The sequence below is a fragment of the Equus przewalskii genome, chromosome 5 (assembly GCF_037783145.1).
Source record: "Equus przewalskii isolate Varuska chromosome 5, EquPr2, whole genome shotgun sequence".
Classification (NCBI taxonomy): Eukaryota; Metazoa; Chordata; class Mammalia; order Perissodactyla; family Equidae; genus Equus; species Equus przewalskii.
Genome location: NC_091835.1, coordinates 84,652,289 through 84,676,546, shown reverse-complemented (window position 1 = coordinate 84,676,546; position 24,258 = coordinate 84,652,289). Strand labels below are relative to the sequence as shown.

The following is a 24,258-nucleotide window of genomic DNA, read 5'->3' as shown; positions in this document are numbered from 1 at the left end:
ATAAGCAGTAAGAACTGAATAAATATTTGTTGAGAAATGAATAAAGAAAATCAGTGTTAAGTGACTTCGAGAATAAAACTTCAGTGGCTTACCAATATACTGATTTTGCATAAAACTCAATATTATCGGAAAAATCTCCAATTTCATCTTTGGCAATGCTCTCTAACCAATCTACCACCAGCTAGGAAAGGAAAAAAAAACAAGTATTAACTATAAAATCTGTTAGTATTTTATTTGAAATGGTACTCCTAGCTTTAATTTCAGAAAAATTTTCTGATTCAAAAATACCAAGTAAGAAATTTTCCAACCATTGTTTTTACTTTTTTAAGATATATAAATATTATGGCGAAAGAATGAAATTTTCTACAGGAATAACACTGTTTTTAACAGGCTACTGCTAGAAATACCAGGGCTATTATTTGAAAACAAACAATAAGCTTCTTAATTCCTTTTAATTACAAATAGAAAGATCAAAAAGAAAAAAAATTAAGAAAAAAGTGTTCAATTAAAAAAACTTCAGTTCTTTTATGTCATTTACCTATTCTCCATGTTTCATAAGAGATATTTAAAAATTCTAGCCATACCTGACTTTGCCGGACGAGTGAATCTCTCTGAAATAATGCTTCCACAACTGTTTTTTCACTGGCATTAGGAGCCTATTAAAAAAAATCATTTAAAGGAAGGAAAGAAAGAAAAGAAGATGCTCTAAGATTACTTCAACAGAAAGGTAAAAGCAAATCTGATATAAGTATATTTAATCACCCATAAACATGTTGCACACAGCAGATCTGTATATTCATTTCTGAAAAGTTTTTATAAATAAACTTCAATCTGCTAGATCAATTTGCAGCTGCTCTCACTTGATATTTTAATTCTCTGTATACGGAGTTTTAAAATTCTATCTCCCCAGAGATTTGTTTTAAGAAAAAAATAAAACACAAAACAAAGGGAAACAAACAAAAAAATCATAATAAAGGGCTGGATGTGGTCATGTGACATATTAGGAAAGTAACATTTAGGGGCCGGCTGGGAGGCGCAGCGGTTACGTTTGCACGTTCTGCTTCTTGGCGGCCCGGGGGTTCGCCAGTTCGGATCCTGGGTGCAGACATGGCACCACTTGGCAAGCCATGCTGTGGTAGGCATCCCACATATAAAAAAAGTAGAGGAAGATGGGCACGGATGTTAGCTCAGGGCCAGGATTCCTCAGCAAAAAGAGGAGGATTGGCAGTAGATGTTAGCTTACGGCTAATCTTCGGAAAAAAAAAAAAAAGAAAGAAAGAAAAAAAGAAAATTAACATATAAAAACTTTAAAATCTTTTCATTCTACACAGCAGTTCACAGGTGATAAAACTGAAGAACAATCCAAGGCTCTCATGATTGACTTTAAAGACAACTTGACAAAACATTAGCGAGTAATATCCAGCAGTGTGTTGAAAGGGGAACGTTTGGTGAACAGATCTATTAATTAGCCCATCTCATTCACGGTTCAAGGAGAAAAGCCACAAGAGCATCCGGACAGGGGTCAAAATGTCACTTGATAAAACTATCTTCATAAATTAGAAACAGAAGAACACTTTGCTAATAATACACTACCTAGTCGAAGCCTATAGCACATAATATACTTAGGTGTAAAGAGACACTCCTTTTAAAACCCAGAGGGTGAAAGGAATAAGAATTCCTGCAATTATTCAACTTGACTTCAAAAGTTCTAGCTAAGACATAAGGAAAAGAACTGAGTAGTACTAAGTATGGAAAAAGAGTCAAACTCATCACTATTTGTAGATAACAGGACTGCCTACCTAGAAAACCAGACAGTCAATGGAAAACTGTTAAAACTAGTAAGTAACTTGAATAAATAGCCAAATATAAGAAAAATAATCTTCCTAGATGTGCATGTCTCTTGGCTGGAATGAAATAAGTAACTGTAGAATAAACAAGGATTGAAAAGATATTAAAAAATATTTTAGGTGAAAAAGCAGATTAACAGATGTGTAGCTGAAATAATTTATATTTATTTTCTCCTTTTTTGAGTATTTATAGTTGCTTCAAACATGAATTACTTTGGTAATCAGAAAATAAAAAGTGAAAAAATAATAATAAAATAAAAAGTAATTAAACCCCAAAAGAGCATCTAGTCTTTATGGCTTTAAAGGCGTATTTCTACCAAGGCTTCAAAGAACATGTAATTCCGATATTCTTCAAACAGAGCACAAAACAATGATGAAAGATTTATGAACTTGTTCTGGAGAGCAGCACAATTCTAGACGCTAAAACTGGATGAAGATGTTACACACAAAAAAAGAATATATATTTGGGAAAGTTCTAAATAAAATATTAGCTAATAAAATGTAGTAGTATATTTAGGAATATATAGTTTATCCTATTTGAGGATAATTCAACATTAGGAAAACTATCAATGTAAACCATTAAATTAATAAATTAAAGCAGATATCTATAGAAGCTAAAAAAAATTTGACTGCATTCAATACCCATCCAAACTCTTAGCTCCTTAGGAGAAAAAATCCTCAATCTGCAGAAAAACAAAAGCATTCTTATCAAAAGTCAGGAAGAAGAAAAGAATGCCTGCTATTACTGCTATAATTGTACGGGCACTCCTAGGCAATGGAATAGGCAAGTAAAAGAAATAAGAGATCAGAAAGGATTAAGGGAAACTCACTATTTGTAGATGATTACTGCCAACACAGAAAACCCAGTCAAATCAAATTAAAAACTTACTGGAGCTAATAAAAGAGTTTCAAAAGTGGCCAAATATGAGCTTTACGAATCAATCATTAACCTTCTATTTGACAGTAATAATGAATTAAAAAATGTAATTGAAAAGAGTACCCATTCACAATAGGATTTACATAGACTTTTATAAAGAGCACAAATCTATATAAACTATAAAAGATCTAAATAAATGGAGAAATATGCCATGATCATAAATAGGAAAATTCAACATGGTAAAGATGTCATTTCTCCCCTAATTTATAAATTATTACTTTAATAAATATTCCAACAGAATTAAAAAAAAAATTGAAATTGTAAACTTCATCTGGGAAAAAAAGTGTGCAAACATGTTTTTTAAGTGAGATGGGAGACTTACCCTATGAATATCAAAACTGAGCCAGAGTGACTCAGTTGTGTTGTACTGGCTTTCAAATGCATCACTCAGTAAAACAGAAAAGACCCACGTATAAATACGATACATACATTTGCTTGATAAATGGTTTTGGGGTAAATGAATATCCACATGAAGAAAGTTAAATCTCTGGCTTCCTTCATACACAAACTTACTCCAGACGAGAAAGAGCTTATTATATAAAAAATAAGATTGAGGAGAAAACATTGGAGAATATTTTTAAATAGGTAGGAAAGGCCTTCCTTAACAAGACACAGAATAGTGAATGATAAAGGAAAATATGGCAGGTGTGATCAGTGAAACATGGAAATGTCTACTTGACAGAGACCCCTTAAACATAGTTGAAAGGCAAGTGACAAAAGGGAGAAGACTATCCTTAACACGTACGAGGAAAGAATTAACAAGAAAATAATTAACAGGAAAACGAGAAGAGGAAAGGAATACAGAATTCATATCATGTAAATGCTTCAGAACAAAAACATTCCACCTCACTAATGATCAATGACACGCATATTAAAATGGGGTGCCTTCCTCCAACTGGCCAAGTCACAGGACTGCCATCAGAGTGAACCTCTCCACACCCTGTGAGAGTGTAAACTGGCACATTCCACTAGGAAGGCAATATGATAATCTCTATCAAACTCTGACCCAACAAATTTCACTTCCAGAAATACAGAAAATACTCAGATGAGTAGGTAAGCGTGAAGCAGAACGTTCACTGCATTCTGGGTTGCTATAGCAAACGTGCTGGAAACAACACAAATACGTCCAGCAGAATAGCTGAAAAAATTACAGTACATTTATACTCTGGCATACTATGAAAAAATAAGAGAAACATGAATTGACATGAAAAAACACTAAGAAATGTTGATGAATTAAAAAAGAAACTTGGAGCCAGCCCAGTGGCACAGCAGTTAAGTTCACGTGCTTTGCTTTGGTGGCCCAGGGTACACCGGCTCAGGTCCTGGGCATGGACCTATGCACTGCTCATCAAGTCATGATGTGGCAGGTGTCTGACATATAAAGGGGGGGAAGATGGGCATGTTAGCTCAGGGACAATCTTCCTCAGCAAAAAGAGGAGGATTGGCAGTGGATGTTAGCTAAGGGCTAACCTTCCACAAAAAAAAAAAAGAGAAAGAAAAAGAAAACCAGCAAAAAACGAAACTCTCAGGGACAGCCCAGTGGCATAGAAGTTAAGTTCATGCACTCTGCTTCAGTGGCCCGGGGTTCATGGATTTGGATTTCAGGCGTGGACCTACATACTGATCATCAATCCATACTGTGGTGGCATCCCACATACAAAACAGAGGAAGACTGGCACAGATGTTAGCCCTTGGACAATCTTGCTTACCAAAAAAAAAAAAAAAAAGAAAGAAAGAAAGAAACTCTCAGTATAATGTATCAATGAAATCATACTATATGTTAAATAAAAAAAAAAAACCTGTGTATAGAGCCAGGGAGACCAGACGAAAGCTATGGCCACAACCCTGCAAAAAAATGACGAAGGCTTCGGCTGAAGTGGTGGCAACAGAAACAGAGATGAGTGGTCAGAGTTGGGACAGAAGAGACAGCGCCAACAAGACCTGATGGGTTAAATTGGGGGCCGCGGCAGAGGCCAGGGTCTAGACCCATGCTGCCCAAGCGCAGTGCACAGAGCGGCAGCAGCACCACCTGGGAGCGTGTGAAAAATGCAGACTCCCAGGCCCCACCAGACCTGCCGAATCAGAATCCACCGATTAAGAAGACCTCTGGGTGGCGCATGTGCACAGTACAGTCTGAGAAGTGCTGGTTTAGAGACCGTTCGGGTTCCTTGGAAAGCTGGCTATGGTGCCATCCACTGAAAGGCAAAATTGCGTTTGGCTTTGGCAGGTTAGAGTTATGATGCCTGAACGTCATTTTGCTTATACATAAAAAACAAGAATAAACATAAGGTGCTGGCCCCTGAAGGCGGGCAAAGTAGTTGAGGTCCCTTGAGTCTACTGGGGGGAAGAAAAGAAAAATACGGGACAACATTTACAGAATGAGACAGAGCTGGGGACCCACTCCTTTCAGGCTCTACCTCCTCTCTGCTTGGGGTCTCCAGGAGAGAGAAACACATCTCAGCACCGCCGAGGAGTCTGCACAATTTGACTAACACCCTGGCTGGGAACCAAGTCAATGAATCCTGCTGCACTCAACCCAGATGGCATAAAAATAAGCCCTCAGGCTTCTGCTGAACTGCCTGAGGGACAACCCCCTGAAATCTCCCAGAAGTTCCATGTCTGATTTAGAGGACGGCAAGGCACACCCCTCGTGGTCTTCGAGGGCCTGCTGTCTGAAGGAAGGGCTCCAGAGCACCATGGTTATCCTTCCATGGTTTAACTAAGCATTTCAGTGACATTCTCATCACCATCTTTATAAAAAATAAAAACCACCAAACTGCGTACATGTGTCTGTATATACAAAGATGCGCAGAAAAATGTCTGGTAGGATACATACCAAATTGTTAGACTGAACAGTAAGAGGAATAAATGAGGAATTTCACCTTTTACTCTATAATTTAAATCCATACTCAATTATTATATCTTTTATTTACTTATAAAATTTTAAAAATGAAGAAACTCAAGATGGAGGGTCAAAAATCAAATTCTACTACTAAAAACATTTTAATTTTTAAGCATTTATGAAAGAAAAAATTAATATAAAACTTACAGTAACTGCAAACATATTTTCTTCTTCTAATACAGACTGTATTCTGTCTCTGGGGAAAAATAAAATGAAAAGTCTTATTTCACATGAATATATGAAATCACCTTTTACGCCATGTACATGCGCAAACCTGCATTCTTTCCAATGTAAACAAATGAGTTTCCAATTGCCTTACCCATCATGCTTTAAAAACAAGATCACAGACTAAATGCTTTTTGAATCTGATATTGACACCTGAACAAAACTGGTATTTACTAAAAATACACAATGCAGTCTTTAACAGCTACCTGCTAATACAAACATCTAACTTTTTAACGGAATATCTTCACATGGCAAAAATAAAATGATAATATGATTTTCTTTCAAGATTTTCTCATTAGAATGAGAAGGCAACGGAATGAGAGCCAAAACCACTGAGCATCTGAGAAAAGGAAAATTTGGTTAATTTCTTTCAAACTTTCACATTACATAAAATCTATCAGTTCTTTTTCTCATCTATCCTCTCCTAAGTATTGCAGTGTTTTTAGCACTTTCCTTAAATCTTTATAAGTATCCAATTCGGGGGAGTTACCAGCTTTATGACCTAATATTCCTCTCTTCCTCCTAACTCACTCCTGACAACTAAGGCATTAGAAACGATACGCCTCAAAAACAGAAAAACCTATTTCCAAACACATCCTACACTAACTTTTAAGTTAATCTGCCTATTGGTTTGTTAACTTGTGTCACAACATTTCAGTTATGAGTCCTACACAACGTTACCTATACAGAGAGGCCAACAGCCTCCACGTGACCATCTCCTGTTGAAGAAGCCACAGCATACTGGCTGTTTTTGAAAACTTCTGCAGTCCAGGTGTTGCTCGGCTCACTATTTTACTGAGTATATTCACCTGGATTAAAATACAAAGGGAAGGAGGTTTTCTATAATTCTGAGTCACAACTTTGTATTCTTCAAGTACACAGTGCTAAAACTAATAATATGTTTATATATACATACATATTTATATTATCAATTTTTCCTATCCATTGTCTTTTTTAATTGCACGTGATATACATTCCCACTAGAAACAGCCTTAATTTGAAGTAAGGTGTGTTCATGTGAGTACATATGTAAAGAAATTTAATATACCCTAGCTTTCAGATTCAACGATAACAGCCATGGGCACATTCTTTCCTCCCTGTAACCAGGAGATAAGCTGAATCTAACCTATACCTGACAAAATCATAACCCAAACCAACAGAGTAGCAATGAAAATTAAAAATAAGATATCTTCAAATTATGTCTGGGAAAAGTATAACATACAACAAATCAAGAAAAATATTTTCCTAAGATTGGTATCAAAACATTGTCATTTCTAACCAAAACAGAACCAACGTCCCTTCCCGTCTTGTTCTAAAACAGCAGCTGTTCACCTTTTTGAGACTCAGGAACGTGTGAAAATCTAACGAAAGGTATGGACGTCCTCCCCGGAAACACACACACAACTGTTTATCAGGAGGTTTAAGAGCCCAGGGTAAAGAAAACCTTTCTCAAAGGTTATGAAAGCACCTCCGTATCTTATCAAGGGGAATTCAGAGACGAGTCGTTCTCATTCAGAACATGAAGAACCCCACCACAGGCTTCCCCACCCTTTCAAAAGCCCTCACAAAGCAGGTCGCTTCTGTCTTCTCAGGAGTAGTCAGTAGGCGATCTGGCCTTCCCACTCACTCATTGAATCCTCCACCGGAATCCTGAGTGCCATTGCCTGTGTTATTTAGGGAAGCTACTGCTTTTATAATGGAACAATCCAGAGATTCATTACTGAAACAGTATTAAACGCTCAAAAAATGTTGGCTATTATTATTATTTCAATTATTCTTGAATACAATAATTTCTTTTTCCTTTTCTTTTTTTCTTGAGGAAAATTAGGCCTGAGCTAACACCTGTGCCTATCTTCCTCTACTTTATATGTGGGACACCTGCCACAGCATGGCTTGACACACGGTGCACAGGTCCACACCCAGGATCCAAACCAGGGAACCCTGGGCCACTCAAATGGAATGTGCAAACACCTCTGCACCACTTGGCCGGCCCTTGAATACAATAATTCTTGAAGCCCTTTCTCTCTTTTTTTAAACAGACAATTTTTAAGAGCAGTTTTAGGTTCACAGGAAAACTGAGCTAATATCCATTGTCACTCTTCCTCTATTTTGTATGTAGGATGCTGCTGCAGCACGGCTTGATGAGCAGTGTGTAGGTCTGAGCCAGGGACCCGAACCTGCATACTCTGGGCTGCCGAAGCAGAGTGTGCAAACTTTACTATGCCACCGGGCCAGCCCCTGGATTTTCCCCCCATTTTTTTTTTGAGGAAGACTGGCCCTGAGCTAACATCTGTGCCCACCTTCCTCTATTTTACATGTGGGATGCCTGCCACAGCATGGCGTGATGAGCGGTGCTAGGTCTGCACCTGGTATCTGAACCAGCGAACCCCAGGCTGCGACAGTGGAGGGCATGAACTTCACCACTGTGTCACTGGGCCAGCCCCTGGCTTTTCCTTTTTTAAAGCAGCAGAATCCTTTTGTCCCCAAAAGAAATCTTACACAGACCCTCAATATGTAAAAAGCAGAGCTGCTCTGGCTGACCTCCCAACCATGCCCCTATTTGACCACACCCCTAAGACATCTTCCTTAAATACAAATGGAAATTCACAGGTTGATGCTGTTCCAAAAAGAACTAAGAGTATCTATTTGACCAACAATGGATTGAAATTAACTTACCTGACTACTACAAATGTTTTCATACTCTTCTACAAGGTCAAAAACTGTGGTTGAAGAGTGCTTCAAAAAAGACTGCAGGAAATCAGAAAACATGCTCATGGATGCTAGAACACATTAACAAGAAAAAAAACAAAGTGATATATTTCTCAGTAATTCTGTTTGTTTGAAACCTTAAAAACATAGCTACAAATCCTTTTTTTACTGCTGTATTTTAAAAAAATTATAATTGTGGTAAATACATATAACAAAATTTACCATCCTAACCATTTTTAAGTGTATGGCTCAGTGGCATTACGTATATCCACACTGTTGTGCTACCATCACCACCATCCATCCACAGAGCTCTTGTAATCATGCAAAACTAAACTCAGGCTGGCCAGAGCAGTCCTGAGAAAGAGGAGCAGAGCAGGAGGCCTCACACTGCCCGACCGTGAACGCTACTACAAAGCTCAGTAATCAAAACAGTACGGTTCTGGAATAAAATGAGACCAATGGAACAGAACTGAGAGCCCAGAAATAAACTCCCACATATATGGGCAACTAATATTTGACAAGGGAGCCAAGAAAACTCAGTGGGGAAAGGACAGTCTCTTCAATAAATGGCGCTGGGAAAACTGGATAACCCCCTGCAGAAAAATGAAATTGGACCCCTATCTTATACCACTCATAAAAATGAACTCACAATGGTTTAAAGACTTAAACATAAGACCTGAAACCATGAAAATCCTAAAAAAAAAGCTCCTTGACATTGGTCTTGGTAACAGTTTTTTGGACATGACACCAAAAGCATAAACACCTGCTGAAGCAAAAATCATCAAGTGGGACTACGTCAAACTAAAAGCTCTACACAGCAAAAGAAACCATCAACAAAACGAAAATGCAGCCTACGGAATGGGAGAAGACATCTGCAAATAACATCTGATAAAGTGTTAATTTTCCAAATACATAAAGAACTCATACAACTCAGTAACAAAAAAACCAAACTATCCAATTAAAAAATGGGCAGAGAAACTGAATAGGCATTTCTCCAAAGAAGACATACAGGTGGCCAACAGGTACATGAAAGGTGCTCAACGTCACTAACCATCAGGGAAACGCAAATCAACCCACCAGGAGCTATCGCCTCACACCTGTTAGCACAGCTATCATCAAAAAGACAAGAAAAACGAGTGTTGCCGAGGATCAGGAGAAAAGGGAACCACCGAGGGCTGCTGGTGGCAATGTGAATCGTTTTGCCACTATGGAAAACAATATGGAAGCTCCTCAAAAAATAAAAAATAGAACTACCATATGAGGCAATCTGCTTCTGGGTACACAGGCACACCTTGTTTTATGGCACATCACTTTATAGCATTTCGCACATACTGAGGTTTTTTGTATTTTTTTTTTACAAGTTGAAGGTTTGTGGCAGCCCTGTGTCAAGCAAGCCCATCGGTGCCATTTTTCCAACAGCATTTGCTCACTTCATGTCTCTGTGTCACATTTTGGTAATTCTCACAATATTTCAAACTTTTTCATTATTACTATATTTGTTATGGTGGTTTGTGATCAGTGATCTTTGATGTTACTAGTGGAATTGTCTGCGGGTGCCATGAACCATGCCTATATAAGACGGTGAACTTAACAGATAAACGTTTTGTCTGTTCTTACTGCTCCACCGACCAGCTGTTCCCAGTCTCACTCCCTCTCCTCGGGCATCCCTATTCCCTGAGACCCAACAGTAGTGAAATTAGGCCAACTAATAACCTTACAACGGCCACTAAGTGTTCAAGTGATAGAAGAGTCACGTCTCTCACTTTAAATCAAAAGCCAGAAATGATTAAGCTTAGTGAGCAAGGCACGTAGAAAGCCAAGGGAGGCGAAAAATCTAGGCCTCTTGTGCTAAACCGTTAGCTAATTTGTGAATGCAAAGGAAAAGTTCTTGAAGGAAATTAAAGGTGCTACTCCAGTGAACACATGAAAGACAAGAAAATGAACCAGCCTCATTGTTGATATGGAGAAGGTTTAGTGGTCTGGATAGAAGATGAAATCAGCCACAGCACTCTCTTAAGCCGAAGCCTAATCCAGAGCAAGGCCCTAACTCTCTTCAATTCTGTGAAGGCTGAGAGAGGAGGAAGCTGCAGAAGCAAAGTCTGAAACTAGCAGAGGGTGGTTCATGAGGTTTAAGGAAAGAAGCCATCTCCATAACGTGAAAGTGCAGGTGAAGCAGCAAGTGATCCAGAAGATCCAGCCAAGATAATGAATGAATAATTAATGAGTAATGAATGAAGCTAGCTACACTAAACAACAGATTTTCAACGTAGACCAAACAACTTTATTTTGGCAGATGCCACCTGAGACTTTCATAGTTAGAGAGAAGTCAATGCCTGTTCTATCTCAGGGAATAGGGATGTGGGAGGTGGGATGTCACCACAGTGTGGCTTGACGAGCAGTGCTAGGTCTGTGCCCAGGATCCGAACCTGCGAACCCCGAGCCACCAAAGCGGAGCAGATGAACTCAACCACTACACCACCAGGCCAGCCCCATTTGCTCATTATTTAATTGGGCTGTTTTTTGTTGTTGTTGGGTTGTAAGAGTTCTTCCTACATTCTGGATATTACCCTCTTATCAGATATATGATTTGCAGATATATTCTCCCATCCTGTGAGTTGCCTTTTCACTCTACTGATTGTATGTTTTGATGCACAGTTTTAAATTTGATGTAGTCCAATTTATCTTTTTTTTCTTTTGTTATCTACAAGTCTTTTAAGATCCCAAAGATGTATTAGTTATTAGTCTGTCATCAATTACTACAAAAATGTGAACCAAATTTTAAAACATCAGAATTATATTTTAAGCACATTGTAACAAAGTAGCTGAGAAAGTTATGATACTAAAATGACATGTTCTACTCAGGAAAAATACATATACTCTACTGTAACACTGTATAATATTTAAGGTCTCACCTATTGTTCATACTACAAATGAAATTCTTGTATTTTATAGGTTAAGCACAAAGTATTTTTGAGACTCAAAATTTGAGTACTTATTCCTGGCAGATACTACAAGGAAGTAGCGGTTACCACAGTGTTAAGAGAAGGGCTCTGCAATCAAACGGCTTAGTTTCTAATCTTGGGGCCATCACTTCCTAGCCAGGTGAGCTTAAGTAGGTTACTTAACCTCTTCGAGCAGAGGTTTCTTTCCCCCTAAAATGAGAATAGTTATTCTAACTATTTAATGCACCATTACATGAGTTAATGTTCAGACAGTGGTATGGACTAGCACCCATACACATATATGGTATGCTTATGACGATGGTAAAATGAAGAACCTATGCAATGTGTAGGTAAAGAGACAGTAAAAATAAATGTTTTTTCCCAAAAGGGAATAGTAATACCCAGCCTAAAACTAGAAAGGTCACACTATTTGAAAATACAGCATTAGCATCCAGGCCAAAACAAAACATGTCAATGTTAGATAAAAACTAAACCTAAACAAAAAGAGCAGCCTTTCAAGAGCACGAACAAGAAAAGAATAAAAATGTTAGAGACTTGTCTAATAACCTAACGGGCTGCTATTTACACTGGAAGAGAAAGTGGCAAGATGCTGCTCCAGCCGAGAACTAAGGTGAGGTCCTCAACCTCCCAGAGCTATCACCATAACCAAAGAGCTTAATGAACATACTTTATAGTCACGTTCAGGAGCAGAAGGAGACAGTCTCCTTGATCCTAGTAAAGCGACAAGCCACTGTGTTACAAACAAAGCTCAGAGCCACTGACCAGCTTCTCCAGGATCATCCTCACGCAACATAACAGCACTGAGAGTTACGTCCTCAGTTACATTGTGGGGCTCTGCGTTTGTGAAGAGCCCAGGACGCTGTGATGAAAACGCAGCAGCCCAATTACTGTCATCCAGATTAGTTACCTTAAGGACAAAAAAAGACACAGAAAAGTAATGGAGTCATTGCCATTGAGTGAATAAAGACTTCAGCACGGCTAAATTTTTTAAAACCTTCTGTATGTGTTTTTCATTTTTAGAAGATAAACACAAGGGTTATTTCGTTAAGGAAATTATGGCTCTTTTGATTGTTTTCTTTTGTGCTACTTCATACTTAAAAAAAACCGGGGCTGGCCCTGTGGCCTAGTGGTTAAGTTCACGTGCTCTGCTTCGGTGGCCCAGGGTTTCACTGGTTCAGATCCTGGGCGCAGGCCTAGCACCGCTCATCAGGCCATGCTGAGGCAGTGTCTCACATAGCACAACCAGAAGGACCTACAACTAGAATACACAACTATGTACTGGGAGGCATTGGGGAGAAGAAGAAAAAAAGAAGAAGATTGGCAACAGATGTTAGCTCAGGTGCCAATCTTTAACAAAAATAAAAAAATCAAAATCTAAAAAACCGTGAAGTTTGTTTCCACTGACCTCTATCTAGAGTCTTAAAAAAAAAAACCAACAAGGACTGCACTGCGTAATATTTAAGCTGACATCAACAGGCAGAATAAGAAGTCCCAGTGCTCTAAGTGCACATCAGTTTTTCACTTTTGGGACAGGAGAAACTGTATAGGAGAAATGACCTATTTTCTTCAACAAATAAATGGTAATGAAAAAAAGGACGAGGGAGGAACTCACAGATTAAAACACGTGAGACACATCAAGCAAATGCAATGTGTTGACCTTGTTTGGATCCTGATTTGAAAAAACCAACTCAGAAAAATTTGACACAACTGGGGAAATGTGAACACTTAATGAAATATATAGCACAGTGAAAAATATATATATACATATATAAAATGGATACTTGAAATGATAAAGGAATTACTCTGTGTGTGTGTGTATGTGCGCACGCGTGCATGTAGGGTTAGATGTGACAACAGTATTGTGCTTATGTTAAAGAAAACATCCTCATGTCTCACAGATATGTGCTGAAGGACTTGTGGATACAACAGTATGGAATCTGGGTGTCGTAAAGTAACGTGGGCAAATGCCTGGGGTGTAGAAGAAACAAGATCAGCCATATCCTGACAACTGTTGAAACTGGGCAGTGAGCACGTGGGGGCTTACTCCACTATTCTATTTTTGGACATGTTTTAAAATGTGCATAATAAAGTTTTTTATAATTCACCTTTATTTAAAATCCCAGTATGAGCAGCAATAAAAATGGACCTTTAAATCAGTCTCCTCAAGGAAAAGTGCTCAAGATGGGTGCTGGAACCCTATCTATTCATGAGGCAGTAACTACAGGCTCAGAGCTTAGCTTCAGCTCCTGAAGCCTAATAGTTCACTTCCTTCCGGGTGCTGATTGTCATTAGTATAAGGATCAAACTGAAAATCTTACACAGCAATGCTATTCTGCATTCAGAAAAATATTTTGGTCCACAATCAAATCTGTGCAGGTAGACGTATGGTAAAATTAACGTAGCAAATGACCTTACTTCCTTCAGGGCAACCTAGATATCCAAGATCACCTCTCACAGCCAATATTAAAACTGGCAAAACAAACTGAGAAAATACCTCTGACTACAAAGTAATTTCTAAACATTTTACAGTAATCAATACACTTTTACTCTAACCTGGCCTTCAAGTGAGTAACAGTTTTACTATTAATCTTGCAGTTGTAAAGCAGTAAAAAATAAGTCATCTTCTTTTGCTTAAACCCAGAGGCAGTCAATTCACTCATGTTTTTAAGTAGAACAAGATAAACATTACCAACATAAACCAGTTTCATAAGCAGAGTAAAAGTGTTCAATGACTAATCATTGTTGGATAATAACACTAAAAATTCACAACTGTAATAAATATTTTCAAGATCTATTTAACCTTCTAAGACAAAGAGAGGTTTAACCTCTCCATTCTCCAGAAAACATCTAATTTAGACAACTTCAAGTGCATGTAAAAATCTCTGTGCCTTTTTAATAAGCATGGAGCCAAATACAGAAGAATCGTTTTTACTGTTTTGGGAACTAAAGGTGCTATACCACTCTACCACTCCAACAAAACTCTGCTGTTTCCTTCTTCTCAGTTAGCGTCAATCCTTTCTTTTCCTACAGGGTATTTTAAACAGCGGGGTCGAGTCATTCTGCATCACAGTTTATATGGCCTTTCTTCCGCTATTTTAAATACAGTACCATCTTGATTCCTAAAGAATGTCTCACCTAATTCCCCCACATTTTCTCTTTTCTTTCCTTTAACGCGTTTGTCTCTCTTCCTTATGATATTGTTCATCGATTACTCTTGGCTTCCAACTATTTTATGCTTCAAAATAGGGCTCAGCTGTTATAGCCATCAGCAACCAATCAGAATTTATTTGATCAGCAAACTGTCAAGTTAACACACTTTATCTGCAGCTAAATCTTGCTTGTGTCACAGCTTCCTCCTGTGACATGAGATGCTTAGGGGTTTCTGTTTTCTGAAAGTCTGACCGAGAAATTATTTCAAGCCACATAAACTAGTTAGTTTTATGATGAATATGACTTCAAGTCTCATTAAAGGCTTTTAAGCTAAATATCATACTTTTATAAAAAGGGAGAAAACTTCAGCCCCATTTTTCTACGTACCACAGACAGATTTCCCAAGAACCCTGAAGACTGTGTAAGCCGGGGAGACCTCCCTCCAGTTCCAAGAATGCACGACACATCTGGCTGCCTCAGCAAGCTCCGGTTTGGTGGCGTAACTACAAACAAGAGGTTAATAAAGAGAATCCTGAACAGCACAAGCACTCATCATGAAAACAAAGCAAGCAAACAAACAACAATGAACAAGTAATTTTCAGTTTTCAATTATTTAGAGTCTAACCAAACAAATACTTTATTGTTAACATTTCCATGATATGAAGATTTAACTTATTTTTCTAAATCTGAGCTTTTGGTACTACTGAGCCCACCAGGAAAAATTTTACTGCAAATAGAGATGCTTTTGTTAGAATATAACTGAGCGGGGGCCAGCCCCGTGGCTGAGTAGTTAAGTTCGTGCACTCCACTTCAGCGGCCCAGGGTTTCACCAGTTCGAATCCTGGGCGCGAACGTGGCACCATTCATCAGGCCATGCTGAGGCAGTATCCCACATGCCACAACTAGAAGGACCCACAACTAAAAATACACAACTATGTACTGGGGGGCTTTGGGGAGAAAAAGGAAAACTAAAATCTTAAAAAAAAAAAAAAGAATATAACTGAGCATTAAAAAAAAAAAGGGACATTAATGAGTCAATGGATTCTTCACATTCTAATTTTATAAGGCACACCAAGGAGGCAGTGTAGTGTGGACAGCATGGACTTTGGAGTAAGCGGATCACTGTTTGAACGTTGGTTCTGTTACTTACATACTTACTTAGCTACGTTATCTGCATTAATTAACTTCTCTAAGTCAAACTTTCGGTTTTGGCAAAATAGAGATAATACCTTTGTCACAGTTATTGTATATTTATATAAGTATGATGCTACACATGGTAAGAGTTCAATAAATACTAACTGCAATTAATATTATTTGTTCCTAATCATTGACATCACAACTAAATATTATATTACGTGTATTGTAACTACTAGCTGCTATTATTATTCTTATTAAATGCTTTAAAACCAAAAAATCTTACAGGGTGGTCGAAATGAGCTGGGAGTTCGAGGGATCACCTGGTTTCTTGGTGTAGTATTGGCAAAAACTTCATCTTGGGATGCTCGAACTGGAGGAAGAGTTAAGAAAAGTTTTCCTTGGAGAAAAGACATCATTCAAATTAGACTAACCATATTTACATGACACAAAATATGTGAATACATTTTTCAAGAACAAGGTATTTTATGGCTACCGTTTTCTCTACACAAAGAATAAATAATTCCCTCTACAATTTAAATTCTCAGCTATCAGTCGTAAGATTACTACACAGTGAACTAAGAGTTCTTAGCCAGATTTCAAATAAAAAAAGGCTATCTAATCTCAGAAGAAACTAACCACAATATGATAGTTAGCAGTAAAATGAAACATCCTTATTTTCAGGGAAACATAAATCTTAATCTCACTGAATTCCAGCGTTATATTTACCAACTAACACATCTGGAGAGTTAAAAAAACTAATTTCCATAGCATTTTATTATTATAGCTAGTATTTAATACCTCTCATAAAAAGAAAATCTATAATCCTGATTCCAAACATGTTGCAGTTTTTTTACAATGATGCTTAAAATGCAAAGGATACTTAAAACTCTCTTTTGAGCACTCTGTTTCCGTGCAGTCCGTGTCACCTCTGCCTCTCGGATCACAGGGGATGACATCTCTCCAAAGCCACTCCTAAGATAGCATAAGCAAGCTCATGTGAATGAAATAAGAATGTAGCATTTGCAAATAACTTTATCATCATGACTGGAGCAAAGAACCCTGAGTCAGTCAAGGTGTAGATCATCCCAGCAGCCAAGCCTGTGATCTTTTTGTTGATAATGCCCTTCTGGCTCCAAATCCTGCTTATCCCTCAAAGTCCCGCTCAAATTTTACCTGCACAAAGACTTCTTTGACTTTCTAGCACTCGCTATGTTATTTTATCCTATGGAATTAATTCCACACTTGGAATCTACACTATAACACTGTTTTAGATAATTGCCTCATGAAGGTCAATCTTTCCTCTGCTGGATTGAGGAGTTCCCTAAAATTACAGGAACTCTCTCTTAAAGGGATCTCCACTAGTCTCCAAAAAACTTCAAACCATGGGTACCATGAAAAAATCTGTTGTTTGACCTGGTGAGATGGGAGGCTAAGTAAAAGAGAATTCTAATAAACCGGAGAGAAATGATCCTTCAAGTTACGTCTCCCCAGAGTACACTAAGGGGTCCTCTTGTCTCAGCACTACTGTAGTCATGATGCTTCAGATCTCCCATCATTCTCAGCCCAAGGTCTAGAAAACAAAACGTGTGAATTAAGAGGCCTGTTTCTTGTTTGTTTGCTAAGGAAGATTGGCCCTGAGCTAACATCTGTGCCAACCTTCCTCTATTTTGTACGTGGGTTGCACCACAGCAGGGCTTGAGAGTGGTGCAGGTCCACCCCCAGGAGCTGGACTCAGGCTGTCCAAGCAAAGCACGCTGAACTCAACCACTAGGCCACAACCAGCCCAAGAGACCTGTATTTTCAGACAAGAATCCGATATGCTTTTCCTCCATTTAAAACCTTCAGCTGGCCATCTCTGGCCTGCAGAATCAAGTCCACGGTTTTTAGATCTGACCCCAGCTTTTCAGTTCAGCCATATACTCAGCCAAGAACATCACCCTCATATAAACATACCCTGCACGTGGCCATTCAGCGACACAAAGCACGCAGGTTCAGGGCCTTACCCCTTCATACACGTCGTCCCTTTCACGGAGGCCAACCCCCACCCCCTTGGCCCACTCCTCAACAGCGCCTGCAGTCTGCACGCACAGAGCCAGGCGGCAACGCGGTTCTTCTGTCTGTCAGCTTCCTAACTTTGCCCAAGTTCCTTAACCTCTGTCAGCCCCAGTGTTACCCTATGAGAAAAGGATCACAGTACCTAGGCTCAGAGGGCCGTTACGAAGACTAAATCAGCTCATTACATGTTTAAAGCGTTTAAGGCACTCGATGTCGGCCATTATCATCATTCAAAGACCAGCTAGGAAGTCAGCTCCTCTGGGAGGCCTTCCCGGTACCTCCCGGGACGGGGAGACCGAGCCGCCCCTCCTGCCTTTCCCCCCGGAGCAGCAGGAAACGCTCTCGCTTGGCACTGCGCGGTGGTCTCCTCCACCACGTTAAGAACTCGAGTAACTCATGTCCGTCGCCGGCGGCCAGCGCAGGGCCGGGGCCACAGACAACTCGACTCAGCCGGGACCTGCGCTCAGCAAGTCTGGGCCGAGGTCCCCAGTAGTCGCTGACCGGCCGTGACCTCGCCAGGCACTCAGCATCTCCAGGGCCGGGCCACCCCCACACCGCGCCCACCGGAAGCGGGAAGCCCTGCGAGGAGGAGGACACGGCGGAGCCGCAGTGGGACACGGGCCTCGTCGCCACCCGCGTCCCTCCCCAACCCAAGCTGCAATGTCCCAGGCCGGGAGGAGCCCAGGGCAGCACCCGGCCGACGCCGGCTTCCCCTGCGGCCGGCGATCAGCTATTTCGCCCCACCGACGAGCAGGAGCGACAAGCCTCCGAGCTCAGCCGCCACCACCAGAACTGACCTGTCCATGACCACAGCCTGGCCCACCGAGAACCTCGCAGGCGAGGTCCAAGCTTAGCCACCGCGTTTCAGCCTTCCCGCTCTCCGGAAGTAAACCCTTCGACCCGGAAGCATGTCCTAGCTGAGCCGCCGTAGAGAAAAGGCGGGGGATGAGGGAGGAGGAGACAACTTTTCCATCGAGCGCATGCGCGTGTTCTTCCGCCCGCAGCAGCAGGTCCGGCCCGCCCAGGCGCGAAGGTGTGCGGGCGCGTGCTGGCGCCGCGCTGGGCCGATGAAGTCCTGACGCACCGCCGCCGCTGCCTGACTGGCATGTGTGGGCGTGGCCCTGGGGCCGGGGTGTCCTATGGGAAACGACGCCGGCCGGCCGTCTCGGAGGACGCGCAGTCACTTCCGGGGGCTCCCTGTGAGGGGCGGGCCCGCAGCGGGGGGCGCTCACTGGTTGGCGCCGCGTCTGTGGCGCGGTTTCCGTGATGGCCGCGTGCCCTGCCCCGGTGGCCTTCCGCTGAAGGAGAAAGGGCTCTCCTTTAGCTAAGGATGCCCGGAAGGAAGGGCTCTGGGGCCGGGGACGGCGAAGCGTCGAGTCCGCGTCAGGGAGCGGCGGTTGGACGGGGCCGGGGTCGCGCTCGCAGGCCGCACGCGGACGCCACGCCGCCACGGACGTCTCCCCGTGCTCCTCGGGCCGCCTCAGGACGGGCTGGAGCGAACTCCGGGCGGCGCCCGTAGGGCGCGTCCGGCTGCGTCGAGCGCCCTGGCGCCTGACAGTCTCTGCGGCTGCTGAAGTTGGGGCTGCTCGAGGCCGGCCCGGCGCCGCGGAGGCTTCGGGAGCGGGCGGAGGCGGGGCGGCCCTCCCCTTTCCCCCCTCACCGCCCTCCCCACGTCACCGCCCTCCCCACCTCACCGCCTTCCCTCACTCCCTCCCCCGCTCCGCGCCTCCCTCTCCCCTTCACCTCCGTCGTTCTCACCTCGTCTCACCACCCCCGTCACCCCCTCCCTCCACCCCAGCCCCACACAGCAGGGCAGCACATGACCTTTCCCCGCTCCCCCGACCTTTTAGTTTGAAAGGTCTCGAGCCCGCAGAAAGGCGGTCGAAATAGCGCGGCGGGCGTCCGGACGCCGCTCACCTGGAACCGCACTTGCCCACCTTGCCCAGCAGCGGCTCCCGTCTCTGTCTGTCCTGCCTGCGCCCTGTGACACGGCTCGAGACACCTCGGCCCTTCACCCGAAGTGCTTCAGAAGCGGGTCCCCAGTCAAGGACGAGGCGCCCCCCGCCTGGCGCGGTGCGGTCCACACCCGGGCGTTCACACCCGCAGGGCGCCGCAGCCACGCGCTCCCGTGCCCGGCGTCCCGGGGCGCCCTCCTCTGACGTGGCCCGCGGGCAGGGCGCGCTCGCCGGCCGCCCCCCGCGCTGCTCGCTGGAGAGCCCCGCGACTTTGCCTCTGAGTCTCGTGTTCCCGCGAGTTCAGCCCAGCGTCTGCGGCGCGGCCCTCGCGGGGCCCCGCCCCACGTGCTCGTTTTCGCGGACGCCGGAGGGCCGGGCAGGGTGCTGCGCGGCCCCGGCTCCCTCCTCGGCCCTCGCCTCAGCCAAGCTGCTGCAGACGGTGGTCTTACTGTAAATCCGTGGGTGTGCTGACAGACAGGTAAAGCCGGCATCAGCAGGTGGAGACAGAGTTCCCGTGATGCCGGGAACCACGTCCGACTGCAGTTCCCGGGACGCTCGCAGCGGGAGCCCCGCCGAGTCCCGTTCTCCCACAGAAGCAGAGAGGTACCGTGTAGGCCGCCGCGTTTTGGGGTGCCTCGTGGAGCAGTGCGTAAGGAACACGTGGAGGATACTGCAAGTTTCATAAGCTGCTTCCCCGCGCAGCACGTGCACAGCTTAGCAAATGTTCACCTGCATCATTCTTGGCTTTGCCCAACATTTTGAAAGAGTAACACTCCTTTTTGTCTCCACTGACGTTTCCAGTGCAACGGGACGCGGTCTGACCTCAGCCCTCGCTGCGGAGTGACAACCGCTCGACACAAGGTCGCCAACGATCCTTTGTCAGCCAAAGTGTGTTCCTCGTTCCTCCTCTCGGAGCAATGACGCCGTAGCGCGCTCCTCTCTGCCACTCTCCCGGCCCGGGCTGGCGTGACTCTCCCAGCGGCTTCCGCCTCCTGGCTTCTCTGGCTGGTCGCAGCAGGCTCTTGAACTCTGCCCTTCCGTGTTAACGGATCTCCAGCAGTCTGCCCCCTTTCCTCCGACTCTGCACGGTCCTCAGGCTTTAATCTACCGCCTGTGTCCCACCAGGTCCCCGTCTGCAGTTCTGCCCCTGCCTTGCGCCCGTGTTGCAGACTCGCTGCATCCAGTTGCTTACTGGACATCCCCAGCCTTGAGGAGGCAGAGTCGCAGACATAACGTGTGCTAAGTCGAGACTTGAGCTCCGCAGGTCTGCCCCTCCCTCGCTTCCCACCAAAAGGCGTCACAGCTACAGCCATGCCGCCTCTCCTGTGCCTTCTGTCTGGCAGGTGGCCGCATCCAGTTGCCCAGGCCAACATCTGGAATTTAATCTCAACAGGACTGACGTTTCCCCAGGGCAGAGGTCTTGATCTGTTTTGCTTGGGGTTGTAGTCCTCTCAGTATTTGTGATCAGTGATTCTCCTCTCATTCCCCACATCTGCTCTGTTACCAAATCTTCAATTTGTCTTCCCATTTCCACTGCTACTTTCTTATTCCTAACTCGTCATCTCTTCACTGTAGCTCCTCCAACTGCACTTTTTTCCCCATCCTGCTAAGAGAGTGATCTTCCAGAAATGCAAATCTGATCTTGTCACTCACCTTTCAGTTTCCTCCCGATTGCAATTTTAACTCCAAGCTCCTTGGCTTAGCCTTCAGGATCTCATTTGCCTGTCTGGCATCATCTTGCCATTATCTCCAGCTCAAATTCTATATTCCAGCCATATTCCACTACAGTTCCCCAAACATTCGGTGGCCATCTGGCGTATGTTCCTCACTCCTACCAAACAGAAGCAGAAAGGCAAGAAACCAATGCCTACATCATAGACCGCTATGCAGTCATTAAAAGGATGATTAGAAAGAGTTTGTAAAAATTTGGAAATTTATGTTTTGCTTTAAATGAGGGAAGATGGTTGTCATATTGCATATATCATTATGCTCAGAAACGATGCAAAAATGCATAAAGAGGGGCTGGCCGAGTTGTTAAGTTCGCGCGTTCCACTTCGAGGCCCAGGGTTTCCTTGGTTCGGATCCTGGGTGTGGACATGGCACTGCTCATCAGGCCATGCTGAGGCTGCGTCCCAAATACCACAACTAGAAGGACCCACAACTAAAAAAATATACAACTATGTACTGGGGGGATTTGGGGAGAAAAAGCAATTAAAAAGCAAGAAGATTGGCAAGAGTTGTTAGGTGCCAGTCTTTAAAAAAAAAAAAAAAAAAATGCCGGCTGGCCCGGTGGTGCAGCGGTTAAATGCACACGTTCTGCTTTGGTGGTCCAGGGTTCGCCAGTTTGGATCCCGGGTGTGGACATGGCACCGCTTGTCAAGCCATGCTGTGGTAGGTGTACTACATAGAAAGTAGAGGAAGATGGGCATGGATGTTAGCTCAGGGCCAGTCTTTCTCAGCAAAAAGAGGAGGATTGGTAGCAGATGTTAGCTCAGGGCTAATCTTCCTCAAAAAAAAAAATGCATAAAGAAATACTGCAGCAGGGGTTGGGGTGATGGTGATAAGCGATGAGTAGGCAGATCACAGAGATTTTTTAGGGCAGTAAAAACACTCTGTATGATACTGTAATGGTGGATACATGTCATATATATTTGTCCAAACTCATAGAATGTACAACACCAAGAGTGAACCCTGTGTAAACTGGAGTTGGGGTGGTTATGTTAATGTTGGTTCACTGATTGTAATGAATATCCCGCTCTGGTGGGGGATGTTGATAATGGGGGAGGCTCTGCATGTGTGGGGATAAGGGATATATGGGAAATCTCTGTACTTTCCTCTCCATTTTGCTGCGAACGTAAAACTGCTCTAAAAAAAAGGAAGTCTTTTAAAATAAACCTGAATGAAGATCATACCAAGTGTTGATAGTGGTTGCCTTTGGTGAAACTGGATGATTTTGTTATTGTCTAGTTCACTGTGCCTTGTTTTTTTTTAAAGCAATTTCTTTTCATGACATGATCCAGTTGAAATTCAAAGAAATATTTTAATAAATTCATTAAGAACTCCAATGAGTCAGATATGAATCCAGTGAGTTAAGTTAGGGTAGGTGCTTAACTATTTTTTGCCATGTCCAAAAGATAGAAGGATTTCGAAAACAGTCGTAGGATACAATGCAGCTTATATAAAACAAAACGTACTGAGATTTTTAGCAGTTTGTTCAGCTATGAGATGGTGTTGTGTTTTTTAAGTTTCATTTTAATATTTGGGGAGTAGTTTTAGTCTTCTGTCGGTTGTCACACTGTGGCGGCTGCATTCTGCTGTGATGCTGAAAACTCTGCCACCGGGATTTCAAAGACCAGCAGGGTCACCCATGATGGGCCGGTTTCAGTGGAGCTTCCAGGCTGAGACTGGGAAGAAGCACCGGGCCACGTGCTTGTGAAAAAAACTGGCCTTGAAAACCCTGTGAATAGCAGTGGAGCATTGTCTGACTCAGCGCTGGAAGCGGAGAGGATGGCCCAAAAAGACTGCGCAGGGCTCCCCCTCCTGTCCACAGGGTCACTAGGAGTCGGAATCCACTCAACAGCACGCACAACAGTGAGTTTTCTTCTTTGAGCTCAAACATTGCAAACATGCTATTATAATTTCATAATATTCTTTTTATCTCAAGACGTAGAACTGCGGAAAGATGAAATAATCTACTTCAGGTCATGGACTTGAACTAAACGGAACCACAAGCTAAAAGTATAGTAAATACCAGTGAATCGTGAATTGAATATGAACACCCGTGTTGGGCTGACCTGTGAACCAAACACCGTGTGCAAGTTTGAAAGCACGGCCTGGCTCGGGAGACAGTGCTGCCGGGAGGGCAGGAGTGCTGTTTTGGCCATCAGGCTTTCCAGGTTTGAATCTCAGTTCTCCAATTTATCAGCTCTGTAACTGCTCCAGAAGTCATCTCTGTAGATGAGAGTGTTCTCTTAGGGTAGCTATGAGGACAAAGTCTAACAATAGCAACAGAGCAAAGTGGTCACAAATGTAGCCTCGAGAGCCGATTGCCTGGGATCACATCCCAGCTCCACCACTTCCTAGCTGTGTGACCCTGGGTGCAAGTGTGTGCCTCAGTTTCTTCTTTTTGGGTGTAATAATATTACTAGGGGATAAGGTTGTTGTGAGGATTCAGTGAGTTAATATGTGTAAAGCTTTGATGACTACCAGGCATCATAATATGAGTGGCATATTACACCTTTTCAAACATAATCTTATTCTTACTTTCCTAGTAATGATCAGTTCATTTGGCAACATCAAATCTGAGACCTAGCGATAGAGGCATTAGTAACATAGATTGAAGTGAACCAGTTCCAATCCTTTTTTCTGTGATGCTGAA

The 24,258-nt window shown here is 42.9% G+C and overlaps 1 protein-coding gene and 1 long non-coding RNA gene across 9 annotated transcripts in view; one reads left to right on the top strand and one right to left on the bottom strand.

Annotated features, from left to right (window-relative positions):
• The window catches only part of NUP107 (nucleoporin 107), a 43,488-nt gene extending 23,508 nt beyond the window's left edge, over positions 1 to 19,980 (bottom strand). The window contains exons 1-10 of one of the 8 annotated variants that reach the window (XM_070622010.1): positions 19,843 to 19,980; positions 16,751 to 16,842; positions 16,154 to 16,240; positions 15,121 to 15,236; positions 12,251 to 12,490; positions 8,588 to 8,691; positions 6,593 to 6,720; positions 5,834 to 5,882; positions 585 to 656; positions 93 to 181 (exon numbers count right to left, since the gene is read on the bottom strand). In XM_070622010.1, coding sequence (XP_070478111.1) covers positions 93 to 181; positions 585 to 656; positions 5,834 to 5,882; positions 6,593 to 6,720; positions 8,588 to 8,686 — 437 coding nt within the window. In that variant the 5' untranslated portion in view covers positions 8,687 to 8,691; positions 12,251 to 12,490; positions 15,121 to 15,236; ... (1 more) ...; positions 16,751 to 16,842; positions 19,843 to 19,980. Of the gene's footprint in view, positions 1 to 92; positions 182 to 584; positions 657 to 5,833; positions 5,883 to 6,592; positions 6,721 to 8,587; positions 8,692 to 12,250; positions 12,491 to 15,120; positions 15,237 to 16,153; positions 16,241 to 16,750; positions 16,843 to 18,722; positions 19,558 to 19,842 lie in introns of those variants that run through there. The other 7 variants (XM_070622014.1, XM_070622008.1, XM_008531689.2 and 4 more) reach the window with 7 other exon arrangements.
• Positions 19,981 to 19,992: 12 nt separating this feature from the next.
• On the top strand, positions 19,993 to 22,789 carry LOC139083651 (uncharacterized). Its single transcript, XR_011540539.1, has 2 exons — positions 19,993 to 20,483; positions 20,682 to 22,789. It is a non-coding gene; the product is annotated as an uncharacterized lncRNA (long non-coding RNA).
• The last annotated feature ends 1,469 nt before the right edge of the window (positions 22,790 to 24,258 follow it).